We start from the raw sequence: 21,389 nt of genomic DNA, 5'->3' as shown, positions 1-21,389 counted from the left end.
TATATTCTAATGAAGACAAAATCATATTAGCATTTTATTTTCCAAAGATCCTGAACTTTTTATATTTCCTTGAATGTGAGTGTAGGCCTTGAAAATCAGACTTATACTCCCTAACACAAACAGGAAAAGCAGCGAGTGATTTTGGAACAAATTAACTCTGACATTCTTAGCCCGTGTTTAATACCAAACAATAACTCACCCACTCAAAGCATTCATTCCCACACTATTTACATAATAACCCACTGACAATATAGTGAAGATTTCTATATACTTTAAAGATTACTTTTTTAATGAAAGTTTATTTATTTGTTTAAGAAAATGACCAGTTTTGCTTAGGTGAACCATTTTAAAAAATTCCTGGATGCTGGTTTTTATAGTCATCTAAACTGTAACCATCTTATTGAAGTTCTTTGGGATTTTTAGCAGATCAGTTGTAAATTAGAATAAAAATAGGGGTGGAAAAGACATTTTTGTGTATTTACAAAAACTTCCAAATGGCAAACTCTCCTCTTCTTTGTCCTGAGGATCCCTGTTTCCTTCCCGAGCTGGTTAGTCATTTATCTCCATTGTTTGGGTCAGGGGTTGGGCAGATTATCTGGATGCTGTAGTAAACGGTGTTTCTACAAAATGAAACACTTGCAGGATAACTATCAGTTGCAATACTTCAAAAATGTTCATATTTTATAGTTTTTTCTTGAAAAATTGAAGTTAGGTAAGAATCTTATCTGGGTTCTTTGTTATCTCCAAATACAGTCTTTAGGTCCTTTGGCTTTTCTAAAGGTTCTCCATACGATCTCCCCTATAAGTGGAAGCTAATCAACAAAACACACAAGCGAGCAAAATACAAGCAGAGACATGGAAATAAAGAACACACTGGCAGTGAGCAGAGGGGAGGGGGGAGGGGATAATGGGGGAAAATAGGGAAAGGATCGTCAAGGAACATGTATAAAGGACACATGGACGAAGCCAAATGAGGTAGGATGGAGGGTGGGTCAGAGGGGAGTTGGGGGCGGGGCGGAATGGAGACAACTGTACTTCAAGTAAAAAATAAACAATAAAAAAATAATTAAAAAAAATAAACACCAGAAAAAAAGGGCTCTCACTGTTTATAGGCTGCTCTGTTTTCAAGAGCTCTGTAGGACTAAGCGTTTTTGGCATGTTCTGGGCCCTGGATTTCTCACTGACAAGCTACAGGCTTGAGGGGAGAGAAGCATCATTCAAGTCAGATTGTGAAAGGGGTGCTGTTCCCTTGAAAACTTTTCTGCTGCTGCCTAAAAATTGAGCCACAGCTGGAAAGTGAAGCCTGGTAAATGGCAGGTGCTTTTAAATTGGCATGAGGGGGAGGGAAAGGAGAAAGAGGAGAGGGGTATAAGAGCTTCAGGTGGAGAATTTGATAAATGTCTGGGCCGGAGTGCAAGGCTAATTGTGGTTGGATTTTTTTCCTCATGTTTCCATGCTTGCAAATATCTTAGAGTTGTTGATGGGTCTATTTTATACGATATTGTTTTACAATAAAGTCATAGGTAAGCTGGAGCAAAGATCTGGGCCAGGCAGGGCGTTAAGGACAGAGTGGCTATTAAAATATAACACTCAAAACGAAAGACAGTAAAACGGTAAGTGACTTCCAGGGGTTGGGGAAAGGGCAGGTGGAACACGGAAGACTTTTAGGCAGTGAGAATGCCGTGTATGATACTGTAATGGTAGATACGTGCCATTATACATTTGCCCACGGCCGTAGATTGAACAGCATCAAGAGTGAGCCTGGTGTAAAGTATGCGCTCGTGGTGATCAGGATGTATCAATGTGGGCCCATCAATTGTAACAAACGTATAACTCTGATAGCAAGGGAGGGCATGTGGGAAATCTCTGTACCCTCCACTTAGTTTTTCTGTGAACCTAAAACTGCTCTAAGAAACAGCGTGTGGAGTATCTGCATCTATATCTCTGTATCTGTCCCAATAGTGTGTGCTTTTGCTTAGGCTTGCCTGCTACGGAAAGGAATGTTACAGAATTTCCTCGAAGAGTGTTGTGGGAAAACGTCTGGTAGAGCAATGTGAGGTGATCTTGCACAATAACTGTGCCCTTAGGGGAACAGAGTGCAATCCAACACGGAGAAACATCAACTGTGTGCAAGTTACACAAGTGCGTTAAAAGGGAAGAATCTGAACGTTGCAGGCACCCTATATATGTTTTACAACTAGTTTAAAAGAAATGAAGAAAAAAAGAGGTGACTTAAAAAGCTCAATGCAGTTTGAATTGTTTGATAGAGGAAAAACAATATTTCTTTTAGAATGAGAATGGTTCTTATACTTGGAGAAAACACCTTTAGAGACAATGAGCTGTTTTGAAAAGCACAGACTGAGTGTTTTTGACAAATAAAATCTAAATCGTTCTACAAAACAAAGTGGAAGAAATGTTAATTTCTGACAGTTGGAAAAACAAAGGTTTTGGGTCTTGGTAGTGAGGCGATGATTGAGCAAGAGAGCAGCCAGCCAGGTCCTAAAAGAAAGGACAGTTAGAGACTAATCCCCATTAGAAGGGACAACCACGAACCTTTAGGGGAGTGCATATGAATCACGTTCTCTTCTGAGGCATAATCTAAGCCCCCCACCGGACCCCCAGCCTTCAGGGGAACCCCATCATACAGGGCAGCCACATGTCCAGGACTGCTGGAAGAAAAGTGGCAGGGGAATGAGTGAAGAAAAAGCAGTCACGAGAAGTGAACTAATGGGCTGTGGATTCAGAGTTGAACAGAGGCAGGAATTCATAACAACCCTGAGGATTCCTCTTCAATCTCAGGCAAGACAGAGACTTTGCCTTGTTGTTCCAAATGCTGCTAGTCATTTGTCTACACTAACACATAAATATCATATCTGTAGCTCTACATTAACTTCATTAAGTAAGCACATATTACAGACAGCTACCATAATATGAAGATTCAAAGATGAAGAGGAAACACTTCCTGTTTTTATGATAAACATGTGATTGTTGTGGAGAAAACAGAGCAATAACTCAACAACATTGCAATCATTTTGATATATGTCATAGAGAAGGTATTTAGAGGGCTTTTAAAATGAAGCAAGGCAGAAATGATAACTCTAGAGATTATGGAGGATTAAAGATAGAAAATGAATAAATTGTACACTAGTACACTTATATGAGTCTTCTGGTATACAATGGAACTCTTAGTTCAGTTTTACCTGATTGATAGGACCTTTTAAAAATATGTTTTGGTAGAAATCCTGTTTATTCCGAAGCCTTTATAAATCTTTCAAAATAACAGTGAGTTTTAAAATAACAGTATTTTAAAATAGAGACTTCAAATTCCCTTTCTTCCATTCTGGGCATTCACTGTTTCTAGAGTGTAAGCCAAAACCAAAATAAGCCTTTTCATCCATGCCATTAGGGTTCAACTTATAAAAGAAAAAGAATAAATTGAAAGTTAATGTGATTCGAATGTATTAGCCCACAGGGTAAAGACTTCCAATTTTGAAGACTGTGAAACGGGAAGCGTCTTGCTGCATGAGCTCAGACATCAGTCCCACCACTTCCGGAGGCAAGAGGACAGAGTGACGTTTTCCGGCGAGGATGGCACACAGCACCTCAGCTAACCGATTACTTTGATTGTGTTAACACAGACTAAAATATAGTTAATTTGATTTCGTTTTGGTAATTTATTGAAAAGGCAGTTATGAAGTTTCCTCTGTTCTTGAGATAGAGTATAAACATGAACTGCTTTGTGCTCAGATAGAGAGCTGTCAATGGCAACCCGTGGTAAAACATTTTCTATGTTTTTCAGAATCAGCACAATTAAACTGCAGTGTATTTCCTCATTAAACTAGATTGCAGAAAAATTCTTTCAAGCAATTTTGAGATTTGCTTTTATTTATGGAATCATGCCAATATGCAGTAAGATTAAGGAATCAATTCACCAGTAATTTCAGTATAATACCACAAGCCACTTTTTCTTTTTTCAAAATTTTTATTGTTATTCAATTACAGTTGTATGCCTTTTCTCCCCATCCCTCCACCCCACCCCAGGAGCCACTTTTTCTGTAAAGGACCAAATATTAGGTACAATCACAAAACATTTCAACATCCATCAAAACCAGAATCATATAATTTCCCCAAGAAAACACATTGAAATTATTCTGTATATAGCACATTAAGCTTGGGGATACAGAACATTTGAAAAACAATTCTAAAAATGGGATATTAAATATACAATATTAATTCTTAAAAACTTGCTATAATAATGAGCTAATACATTATAGAATGTGTCATAAACCCTGTGATATAAATACAACTATTTTCATGTGTGGAAAAGTTAATTATTTTATTCAATAATAATTATCAGTTATGGTGATATTACCATCAGATTTATCCTCAGATTTGCTAACTTGACTCTGGGACACAAAATTATTTAATTCACTCTGTAACAATTTGTTTTTATTTAGAATATAATTCAATGTAAAAAAAATGATGTGATTTTATATTTTGTAATATAAACAAGTAATGGCATTGAATTTTTAGCTATATATTTTTAATACTGACATACTATAGGTCAAATATATTTTTTATTCATGATAATTTACTAAACCTAAAAAATTGAATTAGAATAGTGTTATTTAAATGCCTATATATGCAATGGAATCTCACAATTTGTGTGACTCAACCCATTTAGGCTGCCTTGAGGACATAACTCATATAGATAGTTCTTCAGTTTTGCTCAAATGGTCTGAGGTCAAATTGTAATGAAGAATTATTCTGTAATCTGCATTGCCCTTTGTTACTGATGATCGCAACTGTTGCCAGCGATGCTGAGTGCACTAGAAGGGCCGCGGGGAAGGAGAGAAAGGAAGGAGGAAAGTGGCTGCCTCTGCACCTCTGGGACTAGCATCCCGACGGCCCTGCCCTGGGCTTACTCCAAGAAGAGCTGCTGCCTCCAGTATGAAAATCCAAAAGGACTCAGTTTATGTGGACCTAAAGGAGGCTATTCTCTGATATTTGGGGTGAAGGACTAGGCTCAATGTCTCCCTGTCTAGCTCCTAATTATGATTTGGTGGTAGAGAAAACTCTGAAGCTATAATTTAAAGCACTGATGTCCAATTACATTATGAAAGTGTAGGTTTTAGGATCTGAAAAACATAAAACTTTAATATAATTGGATGGCTTTACTTGTGTAATAACAGATTAAAGTTGTGTTTCTTAATCATCAATGGTTTTGTCCATTCCAGGAACTATAATACATTTAGGAGGCTACCACATGTTATTAGGCCTACTCAGTAGTTTTTTCTCTTCAAAAACCACACCCTTCTCTCAATCATGGCTGAAATCTGCTTTGATGATGATAGAAATTCTGCATGTAAGACAAGTATATAATTAACCATGGAGTTTCACTAATTTTCTTCATAGTTACATTCCAAATGGTATTTTAGTATAAAAGCTGGGTAGTTTTACACCTTAAAAATACATGTCCAAAAATGAACACATTATGTACTTTAAAATGTTTTTTTTTTTCCATCACCAGGTAACATTTGTCAAATGCCCAACACACAATACCACCAATTTCCCCTTACGGGTCATTATTTCTCAATCACTCTCCCATACTCACATTGACACATTAATATTGTATGCTTGCAGGATCTTGCCACAGATAACCGTGCAAAATAAAATAAAATAAAATAAAACAACACATGCATTCTTAACTGCAAGCTTTCATTTGTCATACCTCAGAACTTCTCTTTGGTCAAGAAAGGGAAATCTCTTCCCAAAACAGTCTTTTTCCTTAAAACCCACTATTTCCTTTCTTCTGAAATAGACAGGCAAATACTTCAATTTAGAATATTGTTTTGGGACACATGAATATCATTAAGAAAATTTACCAACTATAAAAGTTAAGTTTCTCAGCCTAAACCACAGAGAATAAGACCATATACTTGCTTAGTGCAAAACTATCACTAGATTGTCTGGTGTCTGCCCAGACCTCATCTTGCCTTTTCCTGCATTTAAAAGGAGAAAACACAGCTGGGTGGGTTGGCATGCACCTTATTTGATAGGTGTTCCTGGAAGGAAAATTCAAACTGAATTGGTTTACATTTTGACAAGCTACAAGAACCATGAGGTTATTACTTAAGAAAAAGACAGATTTAGGAAAAAAGTGGGCTCATCTTTGTCCCAACCCAAAGAGCTTTAGTTTTTGAACTCAGTTGTCCAAAGGGCCGACAGTGTTACAGAGGGCAGGGCTCCTGAGATGCTGCTGTGCCTCTGATAACAAAGAATTGATCAACTTAACTGATGGCTCGTATTGCCCTTTAAGAAATATATTTGTTATTTTAGAAAAGCAGAAGTCTAAGACCTCAGGGCTTGATCTCTATAAAACATTGGCATATCAATCCAGGGAGTAAAAGACCTGAGAATTTGGAAAGCAAGAGAATGAAGAGGAGTGAAGTTGATGGTTCCAGGTTCTCACGGCGCCGCCTAGTCTTCAGTTTCTTATCCATGGAGTTCATTCCAAGAACCAACAATACTATTAAAATAACTGTCAGTTCCTTTAAGAGATGCAAAATACGCATGATGTATCCTCAAATCTAAGAAGGAAAAGGAGCCAGACAAGATAGCTCGAAAAAACCCAGTTCCATTAATAAAAAATGCAGTAACAGCCGTCAAATGATGTAATTTATCTCTGTTTAGAAATGAAAGAAATGGATGCTCTTGGCTGGCTTTGGTTCACCTGCAGTCAAAGGAAGGCAAGTTCTATCTTTAACTTGGAAAACTGAAGTTAGGCAGAAGTCAGGCTGAGTGGTCACTGGCAGTACTTTCCAATGAATCAGCGAAGCTATATTTAAATTTTTGGATTTTATACCCCAGACATGAAACCAACAAATTCTGGTTAATGAAAAGTAAACAGAAAAGGGCTGAGCAATTCGGAAGGCCCCAAGACTATAATAAAAGCAACTGCTATCATTTGTACAGCACTTGGCAGTTTATTTCTGAAGGTCTTTCACACACCTGGTTTCACGTAGTCCTCACAATAACCTCAGGAGGGAAGTGTTATCAACTCCATCGTACAGCCAAGGAAATAGGAGTTTTTCGTATGTTTAAGTGACTTGCCTAAAGTCACGCATTCAGTAAAGAGGGAAGTCAGATGAGGTGCAGAGCAGTTTTCTGCCCATCTCCATGGCATCGAGGTCGAAACCCTGCCTCTCTGCTACTGACACTGTTGTGGGAGTTATGTTCTGGTGGGAGACCAGAAGGGAAGCCCAAGCTATTTTTACTTAAATGTGAGGGGACATAGTGTATCCTGAGCCACTTTTTAGCAGACTCTTGTATCTATGGATCTGGATTCCCAGAACATAAAGCAACGCTCATGTCAGTATCCAGCATACGCTTTTGTTAAAGGGCCCTGTCCAACAGCGCAGCGTTGTAGTTCCACACGGGTCAAAACACGTTTTGATGTCCCAGAGACAGTCTGCACAGCGCCTTGGACACTCCGCTGCTACTCTTCTCTTAAAACTCAGTATTCCTGATACCAACCTGACTTTAAAACGACCTTGCAGTGGGAGAAAAAAGAAAGTATCAGTGAATTGACCCTTTTTTTTTCTAGCCTGCAGCATCTTAGTCCATTGGCTTTTCACAACTGATAAAACATGAGGAACCTACAGGAGGGAACTGCCAGGTCTAAAGTTCCCGTTTTGAAATCTAGGTGATTTAGAGCTTCTAAGAGAACTTTCCTCTTTCCACTCTGAACCACACTACCTGCTCTTGTTTGCCTCTCCCCACGTCTGGGACACCGTTTGAGGCAGCATTTTCTGATGTATGAGTTGACTGTATTGGATGGGAACAATTTTTTTCAAGTCTCTTCTAATTCCTTTCAAACACTAAGGCTTATTGGGGATGAGCTCACTTTGTTCAGAAATAAGTCCCCTATATTACATGACTTTTAAACCAATCAAACCTTAGTTATGTCAGAAATAAAAAGAAAACAAAAGAAACCAACAACAAAATATAAAGTCAGGATGGTTATGATTTTTTCCTTTAGAAACTTGTCTTATTTATGTCTGGGAATTAGGCCTGAAAATTTCAGTGTAGCATTTTTTATTACCATTCTGTATAAAACAATTCATAGCCTTTGGTCATAGCACTGTGAAAATGCAAATAGAAAAGAAACAGAGTCTTGTACCCAACAAATTGATTTATGCTTATCTCCTGTAGTTCGTTTGTTCTCAGGACTGCTAGCCGGATTCAGCCAATGGGCCAGAAAATCTGTTTCAAGAGTCAGCCTCACGACGGAGGGGCTCAGGTTGAAATCGGAATGAATTTGATGAACTTGGAAGATTTAGGCGAGTCCTTCCAAGTACTCATACTGTTTGTCGGGCTTCGGTTGTTAGTGTAAGAAGTCTGTCTTCTGCTCATACTGTCGGAGTCTTCTTTGTTGAATGCTTGCTTCATGTTTTGGCAGCACGGGAAGCTTCGGATGAAGTCTTGTAGGAGATGGCCGCTAAAAAACATGTATATCCAGGGGTTGCAGCAACTGTTCAGGGAAGCCAGTAGTGCAGTGATGGTGATGGTCGGATTTTCTGACTCTAAGGGAAGCATAAGAGGAGGTTATTCAAATAGTTAAATGCAAATAACTGAGCACTGGATAAATTTATTCTTCTATTGACGAAGGAAAGCAGGACAAAAGTTATGGGTTAATATAGAAAATGAAGTCTTTTGTTAATCATTTAGGGAAAGAGGTGGTAGATGGAAATTGCTTGGTTATAAAATATTTTCATAAGCAAAATGCCTTGACATTCATTCAAATATTTTAAAACAGTATTAAAATATTTAAATAGAATAAGTGGAACTTTTAAGGAGTTAAGAATATTAAGTAATTTATTTTAAAAAATTTTGTCTCCTTTATACTGGCACCAGCATGTGCTAAAGACACAACACTTACAAAATGGTTGCAACTTCAATGAAATTTCGAGTCTATAAGCACATATACCAACTCGTATTCATCCCAATAACTCGGGCAGAAGTATGACATCATGGACCATATTTAATAGTTTTAAATTTTTTAATATTAAAACGTAATTTGTAATAACGTAACTATACAGAAGGGGGCAGTTGAAATAGGTTCCTGACAGATACAATATTTAATAGTTGTTCTTCTTTGGTTAATTAGAGAATTCTTTTGATTTTAAAAGAAAACCATCTTTGTGGTTTAAACAAATTATAAAATTATTAAGAACAGCTGAATTAGAAAATTCTGATAGGCTTTTGAAATATTTTATGTTAGTTTGCACTGGTACACTCCATACACATTATAAACTTTCACAGTGGAACAACAGACAATATGTCTTTTCTGAAGATCACAGCAATCAGCAAGTACTGACTTTCCCTTGATTGTAAAATGTAAGTATGGGTCTTCTCACTCCTGCTGTGACAGAATAAATTACAGGTTGTTTCATCATTCCATACCTTTAAGGTGGTCGTGATCCATGACTAAGACTATTAAAATAAATGGAAATCATCAACACACTTACACATGAGTGAAGAAGTTTTCAATACCATGTCTAACTCCCAATAAAGTAATTACTGAACTGAATTTTTATTTGATTGGCAATAATTAAGAGGCTGCTAAGACCAAACAAGACAGGAAATGGTAAACCAAAAATATAGCATTTATGTTGTATTTTTCATCTGTAATATTATAGTCGTACTAATATTTTCATTTGTTTGAATTAAATTCACTCTCATATGTTTTATCTGCACATATAACTTCCAAAGTATTTCACATATACTTCATACCCAATCCCAAATAACAAGACAGTTCTTCCCAGACACCCATTTTCCAAGTACAGCTGTTGTTGGTAACATTCTATGCTACGATTCTTTTGAAAGTTTTTTTTCTTACTAAAAGGAATTTTTTTCAAGATAGAATATTAAACAATTCCCTTTGGGGTAAATTCTTGTGAAATAATTTTTTAGTTTGTAAAGGAATTAAAGTCAAACAAGCTAGTGGGTGTAGAGAACGTTCTCGGTGAACTACTGCAAGGCTTGCACAAAGACGTGTAAGGATGCGTGGTGAAGATATTGCTGAAAGACTAATTAATTAGTCTAACAGATTTAGAGTTTGTAAAAATAATTCTCCTGTGAAATACCAGAAAAAGGAGTGTTAAAGTAACTGTTAGAAAAAACTTAAAAAATAAGAAATGGAACACTAGCTAAATGCCAAATTAGAATTATTGACTTCTTACAGAATTCTTTCTTCAGAAAAAGTTTGTCCATTTTACCTTTGCCCTTGGGGCATTTCTACAAAATTTTTGTATTAATTGTGATATTTTTCACAAACTAGCAAAAGCAGTTGTGACAGTAAAATTATTTCCTTGAATCCAGTAGATTGGAAAGCAGGTAATTAACACAGAGATTAGTGATTGGCAGAAAGTCATTTTGTTTTTGAAGTTGTGTGGCTCACTTTAGGGCGCAGTTTCTGGATTTGTGGTCTTGGGATCATTGCAAGCTACAAGTGCAGATTGCTGGGCCCCATTCCAGAGCGATTGAGTCAAAACGTTTGGGGCAGGGACCCCAGGAATTTGCCTTTTTGATAATTTCAGGCAAGGTGTCATTCTCATGCACACATACGTTTAGGAAGGACTGTGCTAGAGGGTATGATCAAAAGAACCCCCACCCCTGCTCCCGAGGCTCCATCCCTGCACCTTCCTCTGTTGTCCCGACACCTACCGACCCAGGTGAGGTTCACATCCCAGACAGACCACATCTGGACGATGAAGAATGGCGCCCAGCAAACGATGTAAACCGTCACGATCACGAAAGTCATCTTCACCGTACGGATCTTGGCGCGGGAGATGGACTTCACGCTGCTGACACAGGGCTCGAGCAGGAGCCCGTTGTGGAAGGCGCCACCGGGGCCCTCCGCGCCCTTGCCCCCGCGCAACGCCGTCTTCCCGCGGAAGTTGCGCCAGATGTGGTGGCAGATGAAGCCGTAGCAGGTGCTGAGAATGACCACCGGTCCCACGAAGATGCCGCTCGTCATCCAGGTCACATAGGCGCGGGACCCCCAGGGCTGGATGAAGTTGGCCCAGCAGTCGTAGGCCTTGGTGACGTTGTCCACCTGCACCATGGAGAAGACGAAGTACTGCGGCGTGCTCAGCACGAAGCTCAGCACCCAGGCGGCCGCGATCATGAGGCGCGAGCGGCGCGCGGGCTGCTGCAGCGTCTTCAGCGGGTGGCACACGGCGATGTAGCGGTCGGCGGTCATGACTACTAGCATGTACGCCGACACGAACATGACGAACACCTGGAGGTGCTTCACCACGCGGCACAGCCCATCGGATCCCCGGAAACGGTAGGTGATTTCCCAGCACAGCTGCGGCAGCACCTGGAAGAAAGCGACGGCCAGGTCCGCCAGGCTGAGGTGGCGAATGAAGAGGTGCATGCGGGACGTCTTGCGAGGCGTGCGGTGCAGCGCCAGCAACACGGTACTGTTACCCAGCACACCCACCACGAAAGTCACGGCCAGCACCGCGATCTCCAGCTTGGCTAGCTCATCGTTGCGCACGTCTCTCTGCGGACCTTCGCCGTCCCCGAGCGCCTCCGTTTCCCGACTCGTGTTGGCCTCGCCGGGGGTCAGCGGCCCCCACAGGCTGGAGTTGCTCGCGGAGCCCGCACCGGGGCTTCTGGCTAACGTCATGCTGTCCATGCGGCGCCCCTTCGACTTCTGCCAAGGCTCGCTCCCTTCCCTCCTCCGCGTGCGTGGGCTCCTTCCAAGGCGTCCTCTCCTTCCCGCAGTCGCCGCTCGTGGGCTCCGCTATCCCTCCCGCAGGCGTCTCCCCGCGCAACGTCCCACCCACCAACTGAGCTGCTCTCGGTCCGCCGCCGCAGCTTTTCCCGTTCAGCCCTTTGTCAACTCGGACGAAGCTGGGGAGGTGCGTTCCGAGCTTCCAAAAAACACTGGGCTCCAAACTCAATTGTTTGGGCGAGGTTGGTTTCCCCAGAAAGCGCTCCCTCTCGCCCCTGTGGCTGGAGACTGCTCAGTGCCTACTCCCCGCACCTCCCGACCCGCTTCCCGGCCAGTTGTTTATTTTCCCGTCCGCACGTCGGTGACTCGTCCTCTTTACATCACCGCTGCAGGGGCGGGGCGGGGAGACGCGCCTACTCCTCCGCGCGAGAGGCCGGATCGCGGCTCTTTCCCGCTCCTCTCTTCCAAAAATCTGGGAGAACTGGACGTTCGTGCGCTTTCGGGGCTTACTACCCTCTCCTTGAGCCTCGCTCAGCGGCCCCCTTAACCCCACATTTGACTTCAACAGATGCATTCAATACGTTACCTAGAAACCCCAAGTTCACTGCCGGGCGCGCGAGCTCTTGCGTCCGAATTTGGCGCAGGACTTCCCCTCCTTCAGCCCGGGTTTCTCCCGCCGCAGCGAGCCGGAATCATTTTCTTCCCAGGGGAGTTTGGCTAGGGAGTTCCATCCCTCCCAGCCCTGTTACTCCCCGTCCTCCTTTGCAGGGTTAACAGCTGGGTGACTTAGAGCGCACGCTCTCCGGGGCAACTTCTCCGCCCGCGCTATTCCCCGCGCACGGTCGCGATCGATCGATCGGGAAGGACGCACTCCCTTCGCCACTGCAGCCTCGTGGCCGCCGTGCGTGCGCGTGTCTACATCTGGGGGAAGGAACCTCTCGTGGCTTTCCAGTTTCTTCGGGGTCGGGGGTGGGAGTGGGGCGAGACCAACGAAGTTTTCTCTAAGTTAGATCCTTGGGGTTTTCTCCGGGGAAAAGCCTGATTCTCACAGAGGCGATAGGCGGGAACTGGGCCACAGTAGTCCGTGGGGACATCTCTTCGAGTGGACAGAAAGCAGCTGCCGGAAAACGGCCACCCAGGCAATGCCGGAGCGGAAAATCTGCCAGGCCCCTGCAGAGGAAGGGGTCGGGGGTGGGGGTGGGGGTGGACGGTGAGAAAGAGTCAGTCGTGGCAGGAAGGAGGCGCTCTGAAGGAAGAGTTCTAGAAAAGAACACCTACCTTTTATGAATTAGTTACTCTGGACGACTGGAGCTTAGCTGCGGGCCCAAGCAAGACAGAACTACTCTGAGCTCTGCGTTTTAACTTTAGTGAACATTGCTTTGAAGGACAGCAAGGGGGAGCTGTTTTCAGGCTATTTCACGAAAGAAAAAATGAAGAGAGAAGCACTGTAAGGTTACCTGTGCCTAGGAACACGAACATGAGTTTTTTATCAGAATGTTTGTGTATTGTGGCTGTGGTATAAATTTGATAGTCTCACAAAAATATCTGTAAAATATAGGAAAGGAAACCACAGATTTTCTGAGGTGCCTTTCTCAGTGGAAATTCCACTTTGCTTCCCAGTTCGTTCATGCAGAATCCCAAGGTTCTGACATTAAGGTTGCTGGACTTGACCTTCCGGAGTCCTGCTTCACTGTGGCTGTATAAGTCTCAGTTGATATATCTTAAAAATGGAAATAAAAGTACCCTCTTGACCTACTACAAGGTTATCGTGAGGATCAAGCAAGAAACGTTCTGTGTAGGGAAATGCTCTCAAAACTACAAGCTACCTAGCCTTGGAGAAAATTCATGTTCTCCAAGATATTTAAGGAGAGAAAGATTTGAAAAGCTCAGAGGTGTCAATAAGTAAAAGGTTTCCAGACCACCTGCCTGGAAAAATCCTTCAAGCAGTTACTTAGTGGTCACTGACTCGGAGAGGTGACCTTCTTTCAAGTCACAAATTACACTATTAGTGCTCCTTACGAGAAGTAATATCTGGCCCTAAAGTCCCTGGGTATTGCAGAAGTGGTCCATTGACCAGAACCCAGCAATTTATTGCTCTTGGCCCTACCCCTTTGAGAGCTTAGATTTCCCTCAGGGGAGGGAACCTGCACTACAGTGTCACAAATGTTCCTTTGGCTGCTCTTACTCCAGGAACATGGTGGTGGCCTCTGAGGAAACCATTCATCTGTGTCAAGCTCTCTGATCCAATAATCAACTACATCCAATTTATAAAAGTAATGCATTAGGTTACACCAGTGGGCACATTTGGAAGATATTCTTATTCAGTGAACAACAGTACTAGTTAATTACCCACATGTATTATTGTATGTGTATTTGACACACATAGAGATATTATATATAATTTCTATATTATATATACAAGATATTATATATAATATATTATATACATAATATAATACAATATATAATTTCCTGTTGAAATATATATGTATATTTCAACAAAAAATGTTCAATGCAGATTCCAGATTCCACTCCCTCTTTTAATCTACATAGTTTTAAAAGTGTGTCTGTCTTAATTTTAATGGTTCTACATTCAAAGGAAACCAGGACCATTGAAATACAGACTCAGGATTCAGGTACCTCACTAGAACTGCTATGAAAATTACTGAGTGGAGGTAAAGAAATTGTGGCCCTAAAATATGAAAAGAACATAGTATTTTCTGTGGCATCTTGTGCTTTTCTTAGAGCAATTTGCATTTGTTCTGTACTTCTTGTATTAAGAATTACTGCTTTCTCCCTCTTACTCGCAGTGGATTTCAGTTAACATACTTTTGGGGGGTTCATGAAGTGATGAAAAGAAAAATATGCAAGTTGTGCATACATAGCCTGGAGTCATCTTTCTCTTTCATTTGCCAGTCTTTCTCCCAGTTTGCAATTCCAGATATTTTAAGAAGTATTTCAATTAATGGAAGCTGCTACCTGCTTCACTTACTAGCTGTGACATTGTTTTAATCTCTGAGCCTTAAATTCTTCTTCATCTGTAAGATCTTGGTGATAAAACAATGCAGTTCCTGAGTTATTTACATAGTTGGTTGTTTAAGTTTCTGGCATTTTGTAGGATTCAAAATGTTAATTCTTCCTTTTAAAAAATATGTAAATATCCTCCGCATTACCTGTTCTTTGCCAACAAGGCTTTTCCTTTCAATTGAACCAGCATATCCCCAGCTCCTTTCTGTGCAATAGAAGAAATTGACAGCATTCTTATAGGAAAAGAAGGCCACAGTCCAATACATTGGAGGAAGTGCTGTGTACGCATCCTATTCTCTCTTTGAGGTTTGTATGTAAAAAACCCTCTGAGAAACCTGCTCAACTTTGTTTACCTATGTTTCCCAAAGCTATTTGACCATGGAAAACCTTCATCCTTTTACTTTCCCCAATGCAAAGGTGACGGACATGTCACAGGACAATGGACGTAGCTTGAAGAACACTGACTAAAGTAGTTGGAGTTCCAGAGCGCTTGGGAGCCACCACTGGACTTAGTCAAGAAGTTGAGGGTGTGAGTCAAGAATAACCTACTCTCCTAGGGGCAGGGATTCCCAATATAAATGGGTTATGTTTAGTTTATCATATATTACCTTATGTATTTCTTTATAACTGCTATTCAGTATGTCTCACGTCCTTTCCTTAAGCTGTCAGTTTTCTTCCCTTTAGTTAGTGAGAAAATGGAGGAAATTGGGTATCTGCAGGGGCATTCCTTTTACTCCTACAGCCTGCGATGACTCCTTCCCTTCAAATGTTAACGAATGACGCTGCAGTTAGAGGGCTACTGTCTGGCATTCATACCTCTGCTTCTAGCAAATCAACAGTGTCTGCAGCACATCACTAGGTCTTTAGCTGGATACAGAGAAGTATGTAAGGATCACTAACACTTTGTCTGTGCCGGGCACTGTCCCAAGGGAGGGCCCTATGAGGGCCATTTCATTTTACAGCTGAGGGAGCAGAGGCACAGGAAGGGCAAATAACCAGCCTCAGGTAACACAGCTAGTCAGTAGTAGCCGAGCCGGGATTTAAACAGAAGCAGTTGGCTCCAGCAGAGTTTACAGTCTTGTCCCTTACACTGTGCTGCCACCTGTGAGCCTCATGCTCCCAGGTCTTACTGAGGCAGACGGGGCACTGGCTTGGTTTTTGAATGTTTCACTCATGCCTGACATGTTCTCCTTCAGGACTAGGAGAGTCTGTAGGATCTGCACTGGTTGTTCTATACCTTTGGCTTCCTCTTTAGAAAACCAAGTACAGGACAATAATAGTTATAGTAGTAGTAGTAGTAATAGTGGTAATAATAATAGATACGATTAACATTTATAACATCGATTAAGCTCTTAATGAATAAGCTGAGTTTTAATTCATTATTTCATTAACTATTTGAAATAATATCTAAAACTGTATATTGGAATGCACATATTGTTATCCCACTTTACAGATGCATAAACAAAGGTTAGTGAGGGGAAGCAACCAATCCACAGTCACAAGGCTCCTGGTGGCTGAGCTGAGTCTCACGTGGTCGGTCCACTTGAAGTGAAGGCCTGGGCTCTAACCTCTGTGCCCTGCTGCCTTCTGTATACATCACAGGCACTTAACACATGCTGTAGAAAGAATTAGCAAATGTTTTAATACAAACTGAAATTTAAAAAATATTTTTAGCTTCTTCTCTTTTTCTTGGGGTTTGACAGGGGTTAGTTTTGAAAAAATACATTTTATTTTTCATCCATTCCTCCTACCACTCAGTCTGCCACCTCTCACACACTTGCCAGAAGAAAGTTCTTCTTTTCTCACCAGTAGGGGGACTGGGATAAATATGGAATATGTTGCATTTTATTTTCCATTAGTATTTTTATGGTGATAGTGACATACTTACGATTAATTTATCCCCGGATAAAGCAGACATGATGCCTGAGAAAAGGTTAAATTCGTTGAACTGTCACTTCAATATATACATGAGAATCTCTATGGTTTACTTTGTCCAAATATTTGAAAGATATGGATGTAAAATAGAATCAACTTGAAATATTGGGAGCTTTACCTCGGTGTTCCTGAACAGACTTCTATCTGATTACATGGGAAGTCGGTAAAATGAAGTAGCTATAAAGACGTCATCATTCCAGGTTCCTGAGAACCTGCAATCGAATGGACATGTGAGGCTTTTTATTTGTCCTGACATGAAATATAGTGTTAAAAACAAAGAATATGTAACCAATGTTCATAAAAAACTTTTAGCGTTTTCCAGACTCTCTGTTTAACTTTGTATTTGAAAAGCCGGTCCATCTCCTCGAGAATTCAGCTATTCTTTCAATGGGCTCTCTTGATGCCATGCGGCACTTTGGAAAGCTGCTTCACACAAGGAAATCTGTGTGGGTTTATTTCATCATGATGGAATGATGACTGAGCACACTCGGCCACAGAAGACCTGAGCAGAAATAAAAATCTGGAACATATTTTTAACATTACTTTTTCTGTGGTTATGAATAAAGAGAAGAAAAGAAAAGAAGCTATATGCATTCAGCCATAGTAGCTATATTTTCCTGCTTAGAACAATATTCTGTTACTAAAAAATTGAAAATAGAAAAAAATGAAGAAAATTAAAAATATTTCCTACTATACCCAGCATTCACAGATGATCACAATTACGATTTGCTTGTGCCTCTCCAGTTCTTTCTCACTGCGTGTGTATCTTAGATAAAACCAAAAATTAGACCATATTATATATTATAATCTGATTTTTCAAATTCACATCATATTGTGAACTTTTCTCCATGTCATTGAATAGTCTCCTATGCCATCAATGCCTTGGTTCCATAGTTCCCTATCACACTGATGCATCTATGTTTATGTTATATTTATTTATTTTATATATTTCACCTTTTTTCCCTAAAACACTGGCCTCCTAGGTTTCTCACTGCGCCTCCAGCCCCCCAGCCATTACACACAGTGCTGCTAACAGACACCACTTTACTTACCACCTGTGATTATTTCCTAAGATGAAATTTGTGGAAGTAGGATTACTGCATGTAAGGTTACATAAAATTTTAATTTTATTGTAAAATCACAATATATTAGCCACATTACACAGTATATGGTTATTACAGTCTAATCAGCAGTGCACTGAGTGCTCATTTTCCACAGCTTCATGGACATGGAATCTGTTCTCTGAAAGTAACATTTTTAAAAAGATTTTATTTACTCATTTTTAGAGAGAGGAGAAGGGAAAGAGAAAGAGAGGGAGAGAAACATCAATGTGTGGTTGCCTCTCACGCACCCCCTACTGGGGACCTGGCCCACAGCCCAGGCATGTGCCGTGACTGGGAATTGAACTGGTGACCCTTTGGTCGGCAGCCCACACTCAATCTACTGGGCTACTCCAGCCAGGGCTAAAAATAAAACCTTTATATACACAAATATTAAATCATTATTCTATACACCTAAAACTAACACAATGTTATCTGTCAATATACCTCTTAAAAAGAAGTTTATTGCATCAAAAAAGAAAGTCTTTTCAGATTTGACAAATGAATAAATACCTGTTTTAATGTGTATAGACTGATTAATAATGAAGGTAAATATTGTCATAAAAATCTAATTATATTTTTTCTTTTGCAAATTAGCTACTCACATTTTTGGTCCATTACTGTAGTGTTTCTAGTTTGTTTCATTGTTTTTTTTTAATTTGTAAGATGTCTATATATTTGTGCTATTTTCTTGAGTTTATCATTGGCCTTATTTAATTTGCTTTTAAATTTTATTTATTTTTCTTTAGTTTCTAGTGAGGTTTAATATCTTTTCAAATATTTCTAACTTTGTGTTTCTTCTTTTGTGTATTATTTATTTATGTCATTTGATCAATTTCCTATTTGGCTATGCCTCTTTTTGTTCTTGATTAATAAGAATTATGTACACAAATATATATGAGTACACATATTCCCATATTTATACAATACATAAATGTTTGGTTTTCCTCAGGTTAGAATTATGAAATATTTTCTTCAATGATATGCTTAGAAAATCTTCCCCCAAATTAAAATTGTAGTTGCTACAAAAACCATATTTATACTGTTAGATTACACATACAGCATTTTTAACTTCTAGATCTTCATTTGGAATTTATTTTGGTGTAAGGAGTGATTTAGGGATTCTACTGTCCTGTTGCAACAGCTAGCTAGTAATTCTAACAACATTCACTGAATAAACAACTCTTATGTCCCACAAGAGCCTCCAACCCACTAACCTGCCAACTTTTGCTGTCCATCAGTGATTTTTGTCCTTAACAATGCAAATGAATTGGTCCAATAGAAATGTGGTTGATTTCTGCCCTACAGTAAAGATAACACCAAAGGTTGTGCTTTATGATCCTATAAGAAATAGTCTTGTATCTGTTAGCAAATTCAGTTCAACATTCCTGGCTGCCTATGTGTTATGCTTCCTCAAATTCACCCTTGAATAGATTTAACATCTTCCTGGTACTCTCTTTAATTAATACGCTAAGTAAAATTTTAGCACACCTTTATTTTACATTTGCATGTAAAATGAAAATTTCTCTTTAAAAAAATTTTGCATTAGCAGCCCTAAATGGTCTTGGGAATATGACTCTGTCTTTGCTACATCCCATGCTGAGCTCCATAGCTTTTCTAGCTGGTCTGTTCTCCTGTGACAGGCAAGGCAGCTGATGGCTCCACAGTAGCGGTCTGGGAGGAACACTCAATGTTTTCCCTTGCTTTGGTCCCTCTTCTCTTGCCAACACTGATTATCCTGTAGACTTACTCCGGTCCACCATCTGTCCCCAGCTTGACTATTCACCCTGCACTTTAGAGTTCCCTACCCTTCATGAAGACTGACTGCCTGGCCTCCTTCGTAAGTCCTGTTACTTCTTCCCCCCTTGGGCATGCAAGAACTTTGTTTAATCTCCTGTGTCCCATGAAGGCAGACACAGTGGGCTACGTCATTCTCTCTGCTTAAACAAACTGAAATATCATATACACTCTATTGATTTAATCCTGGGTATGACTAGTGACACTCTATAAAGCCTTCCCCTTGCAGAATTCCAAGCTGGAAATGGGATACAACCCTCTTCTACTTTTCAGTTTCCAAATATACCTAGGAGTTGCTATTTCTTCCTTCCTGGGGTTTCAAAGTTAAAATGTAGTGGGCAAAAAGGAGGTTCCCACAGTAACATATAACTTTTTAAATCTTTTCTCTGAACCCTCTCTACACTCTTCGCTGCTTACGACGATAAAGGGTTTTTATTAGGCAGGAAACTCATCTACAGTGTAACAGCGTAGCGTCCTCTTCCTCTCTGCGATCCGAGGCATGATAAGCTCCATTGCCCACACATGATAAGCCAGGATTTTCTCTTGAATGCCAACCCAGGTTTTACAATACCTAAGGATTTTTCAAGATCCTGGCATTTGCAAATTAAACATTCTTTGGATTTTATACTTTTTATCTGCTCTGGACTTAGCTCTAGTTTAGAGTTCAAAGCTGAACAATGACCGTTTGATTTCAGGATAGATTTGCACCTCCTCTCTCTTTTCCTCCCCTAAATCCCTTTCACGTGCACTCACAGAGCAATGAATGATGCTTTCTACTCTCTGAGAAATGCCGCCGGGCAACTTGGAGAAGCTAGAAATTACTGAGACTAAAAAGTATATCACTGGTATTTTCAAGTACTTCAGCATGCATCATCGCTTTTCAAGATACGAGATAGTATCGTGCACTTTCTTATTGTTGTTCTAAATGCATCTCAAAAACATCTTGAACTTCACATGAGAAGTTGCACAAAAGCTCTGTGACTGTGTGCCACATAAGAAAATGAACCATTAAACTTTCTATCTGGTCCCCAGACCTCTTTGCCCTTTGATCCAGATGTCTGAGAGTATTAATGCTCTTAACTGAAAAAAATAAATCAAACTCTTTCAGAGGATAGAATTTGAAAATAATCCTATCTTAACATATGGAAATGAATGAGCAGTATAAACTTATAAATGATGTGACAGTCTCCGAGTGTTTCTTGTTAAGAACTTCAGGATTTCTCTTTTAGAAGTGGTCTAGATGTTTTAATACATTTTATGGGATAACGTAAGCCAGTAGTTGCCAGTTTCTCCACCCCCCAGGGCGCCAAGAGACCTGACACTTACCTAGCAATTGCTCAGGACAGTGACCTCCATGTAAAGGGAAAAGGAGAGGGCGTAGCAGAATTCCTGGGAAACTCTAGAAAGAGAGACAGACTGTAAGATCTTGTGTAGTTGGAAAATGATTCTAAAATACTTTCGAACTCCTCCCACACGTGCCCACTAAAGGAGGAGTCTACCCTCCCAAGATTTGTGATTTCAAGGGACTGTTTTTAGTCCTTCATCTTGTGTATATTGTGCTAAGAAAAACATTAAAAGCTGTAGGCTTTTAGAAAATGTACTTAAAAGCAAACCCAACATAAAGGAAAAATAAAACCCTATATTCCCCCTTCCCCCTAACATTTGAATAATTTAAGAGTCTTTTCTGAAGCACTTAAATAAACATCCAACATTATGAGAGTGCTTTATTTTGGGAGGTTTTAATAAATCCTAATAAGTACAGAATATTATTAGTCTATTGCTCT

At 40.2% G+C, this 21,389-nt stretch overlaps 1 protein-coding gene across 2 annotated transcripts; it reads right to left on the bottom strand.

Moving 5' to 3' along the window:
• Positions 1–4,041: 4,041 nt before the first annotated feature.
• Positions 4,042–20,945, bottom strand: AVPR1A (arginine vasopressin receptor 1A). 2 transcript variants are annotated; one of them, XM_053921220.1, is made up of 3 exons: positions 20,932–20,945; positions 10,729–12,916; positions 4,042–8,585 (listed from the first exon to the last, which is right to left on the bottom strand). In XM_053921220.1, the coding sequence occupies exons 2-3, from the start codon at positions 11,705–11,707 to the stop codon at positions 8,299–8,301; spliced, it is 1,266 nt and encodes a 421-aa protein (XP_053777195.1). In that variant the 5' UTR covers positions 11,708–12,916; positions 20,932–20,945; the 3' UTR covers positions 4,042–8,298. The 2 variants fall into 2 exon arrangements, with proteins under 2 accessions (XP_053777195.1, XP_024432152.2); XM_024576384.3 differs by lacking the exon at positions 20,932–20,945 and adding an exon at positions 13,025–13,102.
• Between the last annotated feature and the right edge of the window lie 444 nt (positions 20,946–21,389).

The sequence above is a fragment of the Desmodus rotundus genome, chromosome 3, assembly GCF_022682495.2.
Source record: "Desmodus rotundus isolate HL8 chromosome 3, HLdesRot8A.1, whole genome shotgun sequence".
Taxonomy (NCBI): domain Eukaryota; kingdom Metazoa; phylum Chordata; class Mammalia; order Chiroptera; family Phyllostomidae; genus Desmodus; species Desmodus rotundus.
Note: the sequence above shows the minus strand (reverse complement) of the source record. Positions and strands in the feature narration are given on the sequence as shown.